General features: G+C 39.1%; 1 protein-coding gene across 2 annotated transcripts; it reads right to left on the bottom strand.

Moving 5' to 3' along the window:
- Positions 1 to 1,755: 1,755 nt before the first annotated feature.
- Positions 1,756 to 14,951, bottom strand: BBS5 (Bardet-Biedl syndrome 5). 2 transcript variants are annotated; one of them, XM_028747860.2, is made up of 12 exons: positions 14,758 to 14,951; positions 12,727 to 12,809; positions 11,453 to 11,518; positions 9,146 to 9,195; positions 8,187 to 8,314; positions 7,597 to 7,732; positions 6,543 to 6,638; positions 5,240 to 5,302; positions 4,300 to 4,434; positions 4,106 to 4,189; positions 2,300 to 2,323; positions 1,756 to 2,172 (listed from the first exon to the last, which is right to left on the bottom strand). In XM_028747860.2, exons 1-12 carry the CDS (start codon positions 14,934 to 14,936, stop codon positions 2,071 to 2,073), a joined length of 1,146 nt encoding a protein of 381 aa, XP_028603693.2. In that variant the 5' UTR covers positions 14,937 to 14,951; the 3' UTR covers positions 1,756 to 2,070. The 2 variants fall into 2 exon arrangements, with proteins under 2 accessions (XP_028603693.2, XP_028603698.2); XM_028747865.2 differs by lacking the exon at positions 5,240 to 5,302.
- Positions 14,952 to 15,340: the final 389 nt, after the last annotated feature.

The raw sequence follows: 15,340 nt of genomic DNA, 5'->3' as shown, positions 1-15,340 counted from the left end.
CTGTAATTTAATCTTGCCAGCTAAATATAGGTACAGACTTTCACAAGCTGGAATTTAGGGTGGATGGTGTGGAAAGAAGAGTGGAGCTTGCAGCTGTCATGGGTTGAAAGAAGCAACTGTTGCTTTTAGTCACTAGGGAACCACTTTTACTTGGTTACACACACTGAATCACCAAGATTACTTGCAGAATATACTTAGAATATACTTAGCACCTGCAGTCAGCCAAGGTGCAGAATTAGAACCAAGGCAGTTACTATGAAGTAGGTCTTTAAAATGCTAATATTACTCAAGCAAGATGGGGAAAAGTGGAAGCCAGCAGGTGGAACTATGATAGCCATTCATAACTGAGTCATTGCATTCATTTAAAAGATTGTTTCAGAAAAATCAGGCCAGTGCCTATGCCTATTAAAACAAATTCCTATGAAATATCTGCTAGATACAAATATAAAGTTACTTTCATTTAATAACATATTCACCCTTTAAGCAATGGGACAATGTCCACTGATTTAAAATAAAAGCAGGATTGCGTCCCAAAATGTTAGTGATCTAGTATGTGTGCTTAGCCAGACTGGGTGTACTTTTCATATCATTCAAGAATGATAATGGAGCTGCTGCTGGAGTCAAAGCAAGAACGTAAGATTTCTGGGAACGCAGTGGCTACTTATTAAATGAATCAACAGGTACAATTCTTCTACTACTGACATATAAATTCTAATTTTAAATGTACCACCCCTGCAATTTTATACAATTTACTGAAATTCACCTTTATACTTTCATAATAACTTTCATCAGAAGAAATGGGTTGGATGTAGGACTAAGTTAGTCACACTTATGATCCATTGAAAAGGAAGTGAAAAATTTAGTCATGAGTAACTGAAATTTCAGTGATTCCAATGGGACCTAAAGTGTAACTTAGGCTGCATTCCTGACTCCACCTACCTGACAGTAAACCTCAGAATTCAACAGAACTTCTGAGTAGACATAGGATTACACTTTTAAATCTGGAGCTAGCCCTACATACTTATTTAGGAAAGATTAACTGGGTTTTTTCTCAATGTATCCTCAACAGATCAGCTGCTAAAATAACAGCTGGATGAACAAGTCATTTGACATTTTTCCATTTACAGAAATTGTGTGCATGGTATGGTCTCGTGAAAACTTAGCAGCTGCCTCTCTCAAACAATAACTGACATTTATTTTTCCATGCAGCATACTGTTAGTTCACTGCATGGAAAAATTATGTTGTGATACTCCTACAGGTAAACAAATTTGACAAAAACAAAGCTGGAATGAAATTTTTGATGAATTATAGTATTATGCAATTTTACATGTGTGCGCACACACACACACACACACACGTCATTCTGTTTGGGACTCGCTTGAAGACAATGGGTGGAATTTATCACTGTGAAGCTTTATTTAGTGGAATTCCCAGGTGGAATTCAGTGGAATCCCCAGGTGTGATGTTACTGGCAAGGCAGAATCACAAATGGTGTGGTCAGTCTGCACCAAATCAGTAGTCGGTAATAGCTAGTATGTAAAATGGAAATAAATATTGAACAGATAAAAAGGTACAATGACAAGACAAATTCAACATTTGTCACAGCAACCAGCAGAATTCATGAAAGTAAACTTCATTTCTTAGCATATATCCAGGGTAATGGAATGTGCAGTATATTGGTGGAATGAAGTAAGAGTAAGATTTAATGACTGGGTCATAGTTGGAAATTCAGAAATACCACGTATTATCTCATGTTATTTCCTTAAAAATATTTTTATTTACACTCATATGAGACCAACACATATTCTAAATAATCAAATATTTTTAAATAATTTTAAATGTAACCACTGAAAGCACTGTATACTTTTACAAAACTGTACATTCCATGAATATATAATCAAATATATTTTATTATAACATGACAACTATACTGTACATCATTAGCTCTTCCTTCTTGTAATAGTTTTCTTGTAAATATAATCATCTCTATAAAACAGGGAGCTGTAGCTTTTTCAATACATGACTTTTAGAGACTAAACAGATTAATTAAATGTTGCTTTAAAATAATGTCAACCCATTACTTCCCAGAGTCCTTGCAGTGTGAAGCCATCTTTTAGTTTTTCTATGGCGAGCCCCAACTCTTCAGAAAAAACAGGCTCACGGTCCTGTTGCTTTTTTTCAGGAAATGAGGAAGAGAGGAAACGCAAGAAAACAAAGGTTAATACTGTATAACCAATTAGGCCATTAGGAACTAACACACTATTAAGTTTTCACAAAAAAAAATATATGAAACCTTACCTTATTTCCATCAGCAAAATACGCCTACAACAGAAAAGTAAAAAAAAAAAATTCAAAACCTTAAAAAGTAGTTGTCTAAGGGTGCTATGTAATGTTAGTCATACTCAAAGCAGACCCACTGAAATCAGTGGGCCTACAATTAACATTATATATCATCTTAAATATTTTAATTATAAACAGCACAACCTTGTGTATGCCTACTGAGAAGCCCCACTGAGTTCTATGGGGCTTAGTCCCAGGTAACTGGATAGTATTGCAGCCTAAGAATTGAACATTTGTTAACTCAAACACAGACACCAAGTAACTCAGTTCAATTAAATACTTTTGGATCTAATTATCTAATTATCTGTTATATCTGAAGTGGTTATTAAAACCATGCACTGCTATTTTGTTTCATTTCCCCCTTATTCAGTATGAGTAACTACATTTTACACTCTATCAAATAAAAGAAAAAACTCTTCGACTTGACAGATTTATAAAATATAGTATTAAACAAAGTATTTTTTTTCTGCCAGTTTTCAACTGCCAGTTTGTTTAAACACAAAGGAAATGCTTTGATCATACATAACCTACAGCAATTGTGAGTAGTAATTAAAACAGCTTTTTCATTTTGATACACCACACTGAAACAGAAGTCAGGACTGTTGATTATTTCAACAGCATTAACACTTAAGAAATGTGTTCTAGTGTCATCTTTGGTGACTGTCAAACAAAGAGTGAAATATTCATATGAGAAAGTTATTCACATTTCTTTCCTTAATGAAGTAAGGAACCCAAAGGTGCTTAGCAACTCACCAGATATTTGAAGGCATACTGAAGAGGTAGAAGATATGTGATAGCATTTTGATCTTTGAAAAATCCAGTGTGATTGTAATAGATGTATTGTCACAGGTGCTCACTATACTGTGCAAGGGACTTCTGCCTGTGCTACAGGATTTCCCCTTCCTGCTCCCAAGAGTCTCTGGAATTAAGGTGACTTTTAAAGGACCTCAGAAGTTTTATTTTGTTTGTTTTTTACAGGGCAAAAAATAACCATGTGTATTCTTATCACTTCATGCAGATGGACCACAAGAACAGCATAGCTTCAAAGTGATTGCCAGCTGAAATGGAGCCACTCTGTTTAATCACAAACTCAAATGAGGATGAAACATGCAGGTGAGCAAGATATAAACTACTGCAAGTAGGCTCCCATTCTTCACAACCAAGAATTTTTTTGTGAAATACAGGGTTGGACGCAGAGATGAATGGAACTCCATGCAGCGGGGCTTTCCTGGCCATCCCCCCCCCCCCCGCTCTAGTCCTCCATTACCAAAAGACCACCTGCTCCCAAGTGTCAAGGGACCCCCTGAAAGAAGAAGAGGAGGAGTTTGGATTTTATATCCCGCTTTATCACTACCCGAAGGAGTCTCAAAGTGGCTAATGCTGGGCCAGTCACAGTAAGCAATAATTCACGGCTTATCATAAATGCTGTCCAATCACTTCCACTTCTCTCTCCCATAATGCAAATGGGAGGATCAAGCCACAAGGTTTACCGTGATATCTGAAATGGGGATCATGGTTTTTTCTTGGCTTGTCAATTATGGCTTGTCAGGGAGAGAAGCCAAGCTTTGCCGCTTGATCATCCCACACACACTAGAGCAGGAGTGACGTGGAAGTGATCAGGCATTATTTACAGTAAGCCATTAACTGTGATTTACGGTGACGTGTGAATTGCGTCACAGAGTTCAGGGGGGGTCAAAGTATGCATAGGACTAGATAATTTGAGGTAAATCAACAGAGGATTATTATTTTTCTGTAGAACCTTACCACAAAAGCATCTGTCTGCTCATCTGCCTCAATCTCTACATCATCCTGTATTTGTTCCACAGTCAGATCTTCTAGCTGCTGAGGCTGAAAATTAATAAATGAAAGAAAACACTTTAAAATCTAATCTTTAAATCTTGTTAAGTAAATAGTAGCTAGTTTAATTTCTATAAATCGTATTTTTAAAATAGGAATACCTTTTCTTCCATTTCATAATCTACGCCAAATATAGGATTAACTGAAAAGACTTGATGCAATGATTTTATTTCTTTTGCTGTTCCCTCTAGTTTTTCCACTGGGTCAATCTTAAATCCAAGCACATAACCACCAGTCTATAAGAGAGTTTATGTTGAAAGAAAACATATCCGATTGTTATCCCACAGTATGATGACCCAAATTCAGTAAAACCATTTTGGCTGAAATTGTGCCACAAAATGTTACACTGTATCAACGATAAGCCACAGTTTTATTAGGAAGATGAGGCAAAGCATTATCAATGTAAATCATGCTCAATTATTTAAACCATTCAGATATATTGAAGCAATACAACATGTATATTAAATAAATATGGCAATTAGCGGGGCTTTGCAGTGTGTTACATGTTCATTATTAGTCATCATATTTTTATGAATGGCTATAATTGTAAATATAGTGTTACAAAAACAACGGAACAATTCTAGGTTGACAGCTATTTTTAAGTACTAATCTCAACTGTGCCATGTGGAAAGTAATCAGCAATGACACATTCAAAATTGCGTTTCTGAAGCTATTTATTCACAAACAGTTCTACTCCCAAGAACTACTAAGGAGCAAATCATTTCAAGACTCTAAACTTTTACAGGGGCACAGAACTCAAAAATAGCAAGTGACCAAGCTGATATGCTGGTGTCTCATACAGAGATTTGATTAGTCACCTGGTGCTCATTTATCATAGTCATTATTCTGTGAACTCATAACTAAGCTCTTCAGATTGAAAAGATCATACTACCATGACATCCTAATCAAAGCAGCAACTTCCTCAGGAATAAATACCACCAAGTATAGGTGCTTGATTGAAGATGTTTTAGAAATGTCTTAATGGAGTTTTGAATGGAATGATTAAAAAACTGAAGGAAGTACAATACACTGAGTTCTTACCGCCTGAGAACTCTCAATGACAAGTGCCAAGCCAAATTTTGAGTCTCTGATCTTTACTGAACGCTGGTTGAAAAGAAAAAACAAACAAAAAAAGTGTCTGTTAAAAAGAATGACTGAAATATGACTCCTTAATAGAATTAACTGAAATTACTGACACTGACTCCATGAATTACTCTCTTTCCAGTCACTTGTAATTATAAACGCTCATGAATTTTTAGTGGAGAAGAACACTGAGAACATTGAAAAGTTGGAAAATATCTTATCTGGAAACTTTGATAAGAATTCTGTTCATATGCCTCTGACAAAAAACAACTATAATGCTCAGCTAGCAGCACTGGCGAAATACCATGGAAACCATATAAACTGACCAATGTTTTAAAAAAACTAGTGTACCATAGTGGTAAAGAGTGTGAGCTATGAGCTGAAATCCTCAAAAACCTCAAAAAAGGCTACCACACCGCGTTCTATGAGTTGCTCCTCGAAGTCAAGTCGCAACTGTATTAACGGTGTTAAGAAAAAGGAAACAAACTTGCAAGACGTTTCTGTCTTGCGAAGCAAGCCCATAGGGAAAATTGTCTTGCGAAGCAGCTCAAAAAACAGAAAACCCTTTCGTCTAGCGAGTTTTTTGTCTTGTGAGGCATTCGTCTTGCGAGGTACCACTGTATGTGAATCTGACTGCAGATTTTGGATGTGGAATATCCTCCATGTTCTCTCTATGAGCCTAAAAGCTGACCAAACACAAAGTTTTGTCCATCAGTGTATTTCTGCATAAGGACTGCCTGATAAGGAAATATTAGATAATGCACGTCACAGCAAACTTATCCAGGACAAGTTTCTAACACCAAAGACACTGTACCCCTTCCACCATCATCCAGCTAAAAGACTATTCATTTCTACCACCAGAGGAAATACATACTGTAAACCCACAACTTATGCACATTTAACTTGTGCACATTCAGCTCTATGTGCTTTGCAAATTTAAAAATTAAAACTAAAAAGGGGGTGGGCATCTGGGAAAAAGAGACTTTGGCAATCCCACCCGCCACTGAACCCTATGTGTTTTGACCATACACAATTTTGGCTTTAGGCACAATCCCTGAAATGTAACCCCCCATGCAAGTTGCAGGCTGACTCTATGTACTTCTAAGATTTATCAGCTTTGTCAAGTATATATTAATATCCATTGGCACTTGCCAAAACTTCCATAGTATTTCTTTGGAAATTATATATACAACAATTAAAATAAGGTAACCCATATTAATATTTAGGCAAAAATATTGTGCTGTTATTGTACAGTACTTACAATTTGTAGATATGGGATACTGACATTAAAGCTGTCATTCATATTAGCATGCCAAACTACTCTTACATTTGTAACAAAAAAGGTACCCAGATTTCCCTAGGAAAGAGAGAAATTATAATTAGTTGGTACTAGCCTTCTATAACACTATATTAGGTCCCTCTGCATTTAAAATGTAAAGAGAATAGCATTTTTTATTTACTAAAACTCACATTTAAATACAAAATCCATTGGTGAAACCCTTACTGCAGCAAACCAGGGTTGAACCATAGTACAGTATAAGAAGCTTTCCATTGCATCTACAGGACTCAAAATAATATACCATTTAAGTTCAATGGTATGCAAGACACATATGCCAAAGTTAAAATAGCAGTATACAAAAATAACTTTTTGCTCTGCAATATTGCTTTTGTGTCTATTTTCACACACTAAAATAGTCACCACACTCTGTTTCACATGCCAAATGAATATGGGTTGCATCTTGAGAAATGCAAGATGAAGGAAACTTGTGGAAGTGATCTTCCAACCTTCTGCAGTGGCCTTCTAAATCTTTCTCCTCAGGAACAGGGACCCTCTGAAATGGGGTGGGGTGGGATACAGAGAACTCTGGAAGATGGATGGACTGATTGTGCAGAACCAACTTGTACCAGGATAGCTGTTCTTTCCTAAGATGGTTCTGACCAATTTTGGTTAATTTCCCTCTCCTCCAGCAGCTCCTTGTGACCCAGTCAACACCACAATGGAGGGTCCCCTGAACCTCAGGAATGTCTTTTGGGGATTGGAGGACAGGACAGTAGAGTGGGCAGGGAAGTCCCCTACTGTGAGCTTCCTTCCACTCACGGTTCTCGGGAAACAGCCTTATGAAATTCAAGTAATATGACAGAACTTGCACATAAATATTAAAGAGCTAAGAATATTCCGCTGAACCTCAGTGCCATGTATTTTTCAAGTAGTCAGTTTCACAAGGTGGTTACAGAACTTCTTTGTCAGATTTTGCAGGAAAGGTTTTAAAAAAATCACATTCTTAATTTCATTTTATGAATATATCACACTGTACCTGATCACTAGATAAATTCCAGACACCATTTATTTTGTCATATACTTGTTCTTTGGGTAACAATCTCAGCTGCTTGTTTTGAATTAATGCACATCTCAGCTTAAGCTCACGGTACATTTTTGAAGTTTCATAAGCTCTAGGAATAATAAAACACGGTTTCAAACAATGATAAAAATGGGGGGGAAATATTTATACTCCTCACCTAACCAATTTGCCTCCTCTAACTTGAGCAAAATGGAAGTAATTATGCCAGAGATTCTTGAGTTTAGCTTGAAGGGAAACCTCCACAAGGGATGCCCTTCCTCATTAAGATCATTTATCCTAAAAAGCCATTTATCTGCCCATCCTGAGAATATTCTTATCTTGAAATATAAGGGTTCCTTTGTGTATTTGCATACATATGCATTCCAATCCCAAATTATTACCATTTCCTCACTGAACAAAATATATGCAAAACTTTCATTCTAAAATTTATTGATTATATGGCATATGCAACTAAACCAACTAACTTCATTAGGATTGTGCTTCAGCAAGCATTTCCTGCTTCTGTGCAAGACTAACACTTTTTAAAATAAAAAAAGCTCAAGTACCTGTGTACAGCAATAACAGAGGCAAAAAGTCTGGGGCTTCCAGGAACCACATTTGTAAATATGAATTCAAAACGTGTATTGTTACATTTGGTTAATATATAAAGTGCTTCTGTCTGGCCTCTTAATTTCTGTAAGAGAAAAGATTTATAAGATTTAGTATATTAGTACTGCAGTTTCCAAAAGAAATTAACAATCTTAATATTTATGTATTCTCAGTATAATCGGAAACCAGTAACAATTTCCAGGGTGGTAGCCATGTTAGTCTGTTGCAGCAAAAGTGTCTTCTCACACTTTAAAAACTAATCAATTGCTACAAGCTTTTGCATAGTAGAGTCCACTTTATTAGATTCAGGAATTTATTACCCTAATCAAGATAAAAGGGTTTTTATACCACCACTAGTATTAATTAAGTAATTAATTGGAACTGCTTGTCTTTTACCACTACAAGTATTAATTAACTTACCAGTGCCAGGATATCTGTGTTACACTCAACACTACTTTGTGAATGTTCACTTTACTTATTCTGCATATACTTATTTTGTAGACATAGGTGTATCCATCTAAGTCCAATTCAGAGGACACCCACTGAAATCAACTGGTCACTCTGAATATGACTTAGCTGAATACAACCCCTAAGCTTTAAATGTTGTAGTCTGTATTTTTCTGCATTTCATTTCTCTTTGACTTTACTGCTTACACGTTTTTTTCTCTCTATACACATTTTGCCAACTTAGGTAGCACTGATGGAGCTAATGAAGTGGACTTTTCTCCAAAAGTTTATACCATAATAAAGACATTAGCCCTTAAGGTGTCACAAGGCTTTTTGTTGCTTTTGAAATTCATAAGACTTGCTGACAATTAAATGTTTTTTAGAAGAACTGGAAAATCATGTCATTTGACGAGAGCACGTTATATATTTCAAAATACACTCTAATTCAAAATTTGTTTCGTAAACTCACCGAGTTAGCAGTTCTTGTTGTTGTGCTTACAAAACAATTGTAGCCAACAGCTAAGGAATCAGGGAAAACAAAAACAGTATTGTTAAAGATGTCTTTGAATATCTCCAGATATCTGTCTGGTATATATTGTTGTCTGGAATAGAAAATTGCCCAAATTAAATTTAACCCAGTGTGCTAGTTGATTCCAACACAAGGGTTCCCGCTATCACAACAGGTCTTCCTCCCTCTCCACCCCACCTCCCCCAAATCTGCTCTGGAGGATCAGGAGAAATCCCAGAACAGCACAAAGGGGAAGGAGAGGGGGGTATTTCCATCTGGCAAGCAGAAATGCTTGCTCTGAACGAATGGTCAGAAGAGCCCACCACTAAATTGAATTCCTCCCAATGAAATCACTGTGTGACAGCTATGTACTAACTGTAGTTTCAGGAACACATGCTGCTACTATAATAGTAAATCGATTCACAGGTAAACCCAACTAAATTAAACTAAACCTACTCCCAGGTAATTGTTTATACCACTGCAGTCTAATGAGACTTGCTTCCAATAACCAGAGGCTGCAATTTTTCCAGTGCTTATTTTTCCATGGAACATTTTCTGTTTCATAGTAACAATGAACAGATGCCAAAACAGTTTTAGCCAAGTTTGGCACCTTCAGTATTTTTTGTTTTTGTTTACTAAATACAAGTAAAAAAAAGCAGGCTAATCACTGTCTAGGGCAGGGTGGTCCAACACGTGGCCCAAGGAGCACATGTGGCCCTCAATGCCTTTTTGGTGGCCCTCAGCAACATTTGATGGGCCCCCCCCCCAGTCCTTGTGCTGCCTTCCCAAAGCCAAGGGACATAAAATTTTGGCCTCGCTCCTACTCCCCTGGGTGCAACAAGGGAGTGTGGAGCCTGCAGATTCTATGTCAAAGTACTCTTGGGACCCACTTGGAAAGAAAAGTTGGGTCACCCTGCTGTAGGGCATGAGAAATTTTCCAGGAACCCCACAGCATTGCTTACTTTTGAGAAGACATGTGCATAGTTGTTTATCTCCAAAACTTTTATTTTACTTTTCAATCGAGAAACCTTACAACACACACACACAAACACACATACAAAGACAGTTCCTTCCCTCAGGGTAACAATCCAAAAAGACATGACACAAAAGGAAAATGGATCGGGAAGGAGGAAAAAATAAGCAATCTCAGGTGCAGGAGCTTAGTTTCAAGTCCTTTCAATGACCAGTAGGCAGTGGGAAAGTTCAAGAAGAAGAAGTGCCAAAGTATCTGAGCACACTGTTAAGAGTGCCCTTCTTGAAGCTTGATGTAGTGGCTGCTGCCAGAGGATAGATAGTTAATCCTGGTATCAGAGTTTTCTTATATAAGAGATGTATGGTGCAGACCTACCCGCCCCCCAAGCTAAGTCTATCCATGGTCTCAGGTCCCAACCCACGTTTGTCCACAATTAACTACATGTTTACAAAAAGCTAAGCTACCACAAATGCTATTTATATGAACAGAATTAACATCACTTTGAAGAATACTATTTGTTAGCAGGTAACTGTATCTTACTAGACTAGATATACTGTAGAAAAACAGCTTAAGAGCTAAGCTGACATGCCCTTGATAAAGAGCATGAGCAAATAAGAACAGCCTGAAAAATTTCTGCCCACCTAGTTTTATAACCCAGTAAAGGGCAAACCAAGTTTCTGGTTGCCAGCACACTGGACCTGAAAGGAGGCTGGCCACAGTACGTCATCCTTATTTATAATTTTTTAATATTGTATCAGTCTGAAAGTTGTCCAACATTTATAGTAGTGTGATGAGTCATATGCTGAATCAGAACGCTTTTTATATGAAGTGACCTTAGGAAGTATGAAACACTGTGGGCTCCCCACAAAGAAAATAGACAATTGCAGTGTGAGTTGGTAAGGGACAATGCAAAGTCTGCAAGGCTTTCTTATTTTCAGGAATGCCAGATATACCTAAGGAGATATAAGGAGTATTTTCCAGAATGTTTTGAGAACATTTACCAATGCATTGTTTACACGGGAATAATTATGTCAATTCTAACTACTAATACAAAGATAGTATACATAACGTTAATAGAGTGATGAAGGTTACAGTAAAACCAGAGCCTTCCACTCTGATCCTAATGGTGTTTCACAGCTCTGAAACTATTGGGACTTACTTTCAAGCATATGCACTTAACACTGGGATGTAAATGTCTCTCTCTGAAACAGCAGCAGTACCAAGTAAAGGAGAAAAGCTTTTGATTGACCAGTTATTTTTTTTAATGGTATAAAAACAAAGGAAGGGATACTTACAGAGGTTGACTCTAGGCAATACAATGGAGTGCCAAATAATTCTCAAGTTTGTTACCAAAAGTCTGCCTGGAAATAAAAAAAGGGAGGGGGGATCGCCAGATAATTTATAGCAAAATTATTCTAATACTTGACAGACAGAAAACACAAAGGCTACCCTATTCAATCCTGTGTACTCAGTCAGGATCTTCTACACCCAATATCCCCCATCCATTTATTAATGTCATATATATAAAAAAACAAACAAGTGGGATGTGCAACAAAACGTGGAGCACTCCTGTCCTGGGTTTCAGCCAGCCATGACCTTCTCTAATATATTCCATTCCAGCCCCACCACATCTTTGGTTTTTTTTCTCCCAAAGAGCCAGCTTTTGATACTGTGGTCACTTGGCTTGCTCAGTTTGTGATGCTTTTGTACTACTGAAAATCTAACAATCTCCACAAGCCTACTGATACCTCCCTCTTGTGCATGGATGGTGATATTTTGACTACATAAGGATTCCCACTCAGAGAATGAGTTTACTATTTGGGATAGGGTCATTGCTCAGTGGTAGAACATCTCCTTTGCATCTGGAAGGTCCCATGTTCAACTCCTAGCAACTCCAGGTAGCACTGGGAGAGAACCCTGACTGAAACCTTAGAGAGCCAGTTACTGTAAACAGCAATAGGGAACTCGATAGGCCAATGGTCTGAGTCAGTATAAGGCAGCTTCCTATTTTCCTACGCAGAATTCCAAGAATAATAACCCATTCAAATCTGCTGTACAAGAAAATAAGCAGAAATGAGTGAACTGCAACTATATTCGAAAAAGAGATTGGGCAACAAAGTCAAAATCTTTCAGGACCTACATACTATCTAAGATCTGCAGGAGGGGAAGAAAGGGAGCTAATACTACATAAATCACAATGAAAGGATATAAAGGCAAGTTATAAATATTTATAATAAATAAATAAATACACATGGCAATCTTGGACATCTGAACCGACACATTATCGTAATCTCTAATAATAGCAAACTCAGGTGGCCCAGTGCCAATCACTTGGGAAGCAAAATGCTGCAATCCAAAAATAAGGTCATGGCTTCTACATATGTGGGGAATCCCCCAGGCATGCAGAAGAACACACATTTGTGAAACAATAAAATAACGCTGGGCGGAAGGTGGGAAATAACCCTCCAAAAACTGCCTGACAAGAACCTGCAAACTTTTAGCTTGGAACAGAGTGCAGGTAGCGTTTGAGAAAGAGGGAGAAAGGGTCAATAGAAACCAGAAGTTGTACCTTTCTCTCCATTGTTTCCTTTGGTATCTTCAATAGGATCCAAACAGTCAATGAGAACTTCTCCTGGCCTCATTTTCATTTGCCTATAACAATATTGCATGTTAAGTTGCTGCTTCAGCCCTTGGTTTTCTTTTCTTTAGGTAAACCAGTAATATCCCAATAAAACACTTCGGGGCAATAATGGTCACCATGCACACACACAAATCCAAGATCTATAATGACTTTGAAAAAAACTTGTCCTCTCCCTAACCAAAAAGAGTCATGTTTCCATATGAAACACTAATTGAAATGGCAGAGTTGTGCAATGAAATTCACCTATCTGCATTTTGCATTACTTCTCATGAGTACTGAAAATGTTAATCAAATGTTTTAACTGTAGGTTCCAATCAAAGTAGTTCCCTGCAAGGAGGAATGTATGACATCTTGGTAAGCTTGTTTCCATTCTGAAAGAAACAAGTTGTTTTTTTAAAGTGCTATTAATCCATCTTGTTATTTAAATAATCCATTGGAAGCCACCAGTGTCAAGGAATCACACACAGGTGGGTGCACAGAATACCATGCAGGTGAATGAGCAGACCAAGTTCTCAGGCCCTTCCCTAGGCACAGGCCAGAAACCAAGCAAGCTGACAGAGGATGGAAAAACATCCTTCATGCCCATCACAGATATACAGAGGGGCTGCTGGAGGAAGGTAGGACTCTCTATCCTTTCTCAGTCAACCTCCTTGTCCCCAGCAAGCTAGCAATTTTTCCTGGACTTATTTACAAAGTTGCAATTGGTCCCATCTCCGGGGCAAGTAGCAATGGTCAGTTCCCAGCCAACATGACCAGCATAGCCACTCTTTTATCCTCTATGAATTTGTCCCAACACTTATAGTCATCACTACATCTTATGGCAGCGAATTCAAGCTATCTTGCATCAACAGGCACATGGTACATATTTACAGACCTGGTGAAACAGTTTATATAAAGTATAACCTGTATAAACAAGTCTAAAATCACGTACTTGTCTGTTCTGTCCAGGCCAGAGACACCTTTTTCTCTTTAAGTATCAGCCATGGAGAGAGATATTGCTGCATTTTAGATTGTCAATTTGACCAATTACCAATTTAAAAAACGACAGGCTACACTTTATCCAGTTTTTTAAAAAAATCATTTGCATCAGCCACAAGCCACAGCGAAGGAATAAATAAAATGCAGATATAGCTAGATGGTTGGCTATACAAAATACGTTCCGAAAAATTACGGCTATACAAATAAAAGAGTTAATAACTGTCCTTGACCATTTATCCAGTTTGATTTCATTTCTTTTATCCCCTTCGTCCTCCAACGAGGCCCCCCCCCCCACTCATCCTCACAATAACCCTGTGAGGTAGGCTGGGCCTGAGAGATAGTGGTTGTGTGAACGGGAGAAGAGCTAACCCGCAGATCTAATCCGGAGGCTGCATACAAACTGCATTTTAAAGCACATCTCCCCCCCTTCAAAAGAATCCTGGGCGCTGTAAACTTTAAGACTGACAGAGTTACAATTCCCAGCAATTCCTTAAAAGTACGACGCCCATAATTCTTTTAGGGAGCAACAAATATGCTTCGGACGGGCTTTAAAGGTGTAGGGAAAGTATATAAATTCAATAAATAATATTGATATTGACATAATAATATATCAAGTGCGACTTTTTTGTGTTGAGAGGAGAGGCCGTTGGCGTCCAGGGACCTGAGGAAGCCCGCTTAACAAATAAAAGAGCCCCGAGATGAGCCATGCCCTAAAGAACGTGGGGAACCAAAGACGCGTGTGCGAATCCCGAGTTTTATTTTTAACGGCGAGGGCGGAACCCTCGGCGCCCGCAAGATGGCGCTGACATGCTTGAAGGAAACGGCGCTCTCCGCTCTCGGGCTCGCGAGGCCCGGAAGAAGCGGCCGCTTTGCCAACGGCTACTTAGCGAGGCCGGGGTCGCGAACTCCCTGTCGCGACGAAGCCGCCCGCGCGGGGGACACAGCGAGAAAGGGAGCCGCCGTTCGCGCGAGAACACTCACTGAGAGGTGATGTCGAAGCGGACGTCCCTGTCCTCCCACAGCGAGTCCGCCGTGGCCGCCATGGTGACCGCCGGGCCCCGTCTCGGCTTCCGTGCGCCGTTCCTTGGCAACTCCCCGACGGGCGCCGGCTGGGGACAAACTTCCTCGGCGCGGCGCGCGAAGAAGCCTATTGTGCGCATGCTCGGGACTTCTAGGGCTGTGCGTGCTTTTCTGCTGCAGGCGATCGGCGCTCTCGTTAACGACGCTTGGCGGATCAAATTAGGGATGCCAAGGCGCGCCTGCGGGGTGCATATAGCAAACTGGTTTCCTGGGCCCCTAAGAATGCCAGGCGGCCGAGCCAACCTCCCAGGGCTCTTGCAAGGAGAAAAGTGGGGAGAGCAATAGTGGTATGCCGCCTGGAGTTCCCTGGAGGAAAGGCGGGGTATCAATAATAAACGTTCCATCGAGCCCAGTCGGTGGGATTTGTGCGCGTTGTTTTCTAACAAGATTTAAAAACCTCCTCAGAAAATTTGCCTGGCTGGGACTAGGGATGCCGCCCCTTTCGGAGGGAGGGTTATCTCCCAACAGCCAGCCGAAAGATGGT

The sequence above is a fragment of the Podarcis muralis genome, chromosome 1, assembly GCF_964188315.1.
Source record: "Podarcis muralis chromosome 1, rPodMur119.hap1.1, whole genome shotgun sequence".
NCBI classification, from domain to species: Eukaryota; Metazoa; Chordata; class Lepidosauria; order Squamata; family Lacertidae; genus Podarcis; species Podarcis muralis.
The sequence above is the reverse complement of the archived record's forward strand: the minus strand, read 5'-3'. Positions and strand labels throughout refer to the sequence as shown.

Coding starts and splice junctions, on each gene's coding strand:
- BBS5 (XM_028747860.2), bottom strand. CDS start 14,936: ATGCGCACAATAGGCTTCTTCGCGCGCCGCGCCGAGGAAGTTTGTCCC. Junction 11,519..12,726: donor AGGAAACAATGGAGAGAAAG/GTACAACTTCTG, acceptor TTTTATTTCCAG/GCAGACTTTTGGTAACAAAC. Junction 2,173..2,299: donor ATTTTGCTGATGGAAATAAG/GTAAGGTTTCAT, acceptor CCTGAAAAAAAG/CAACAGGACCGTGAGCCTGT.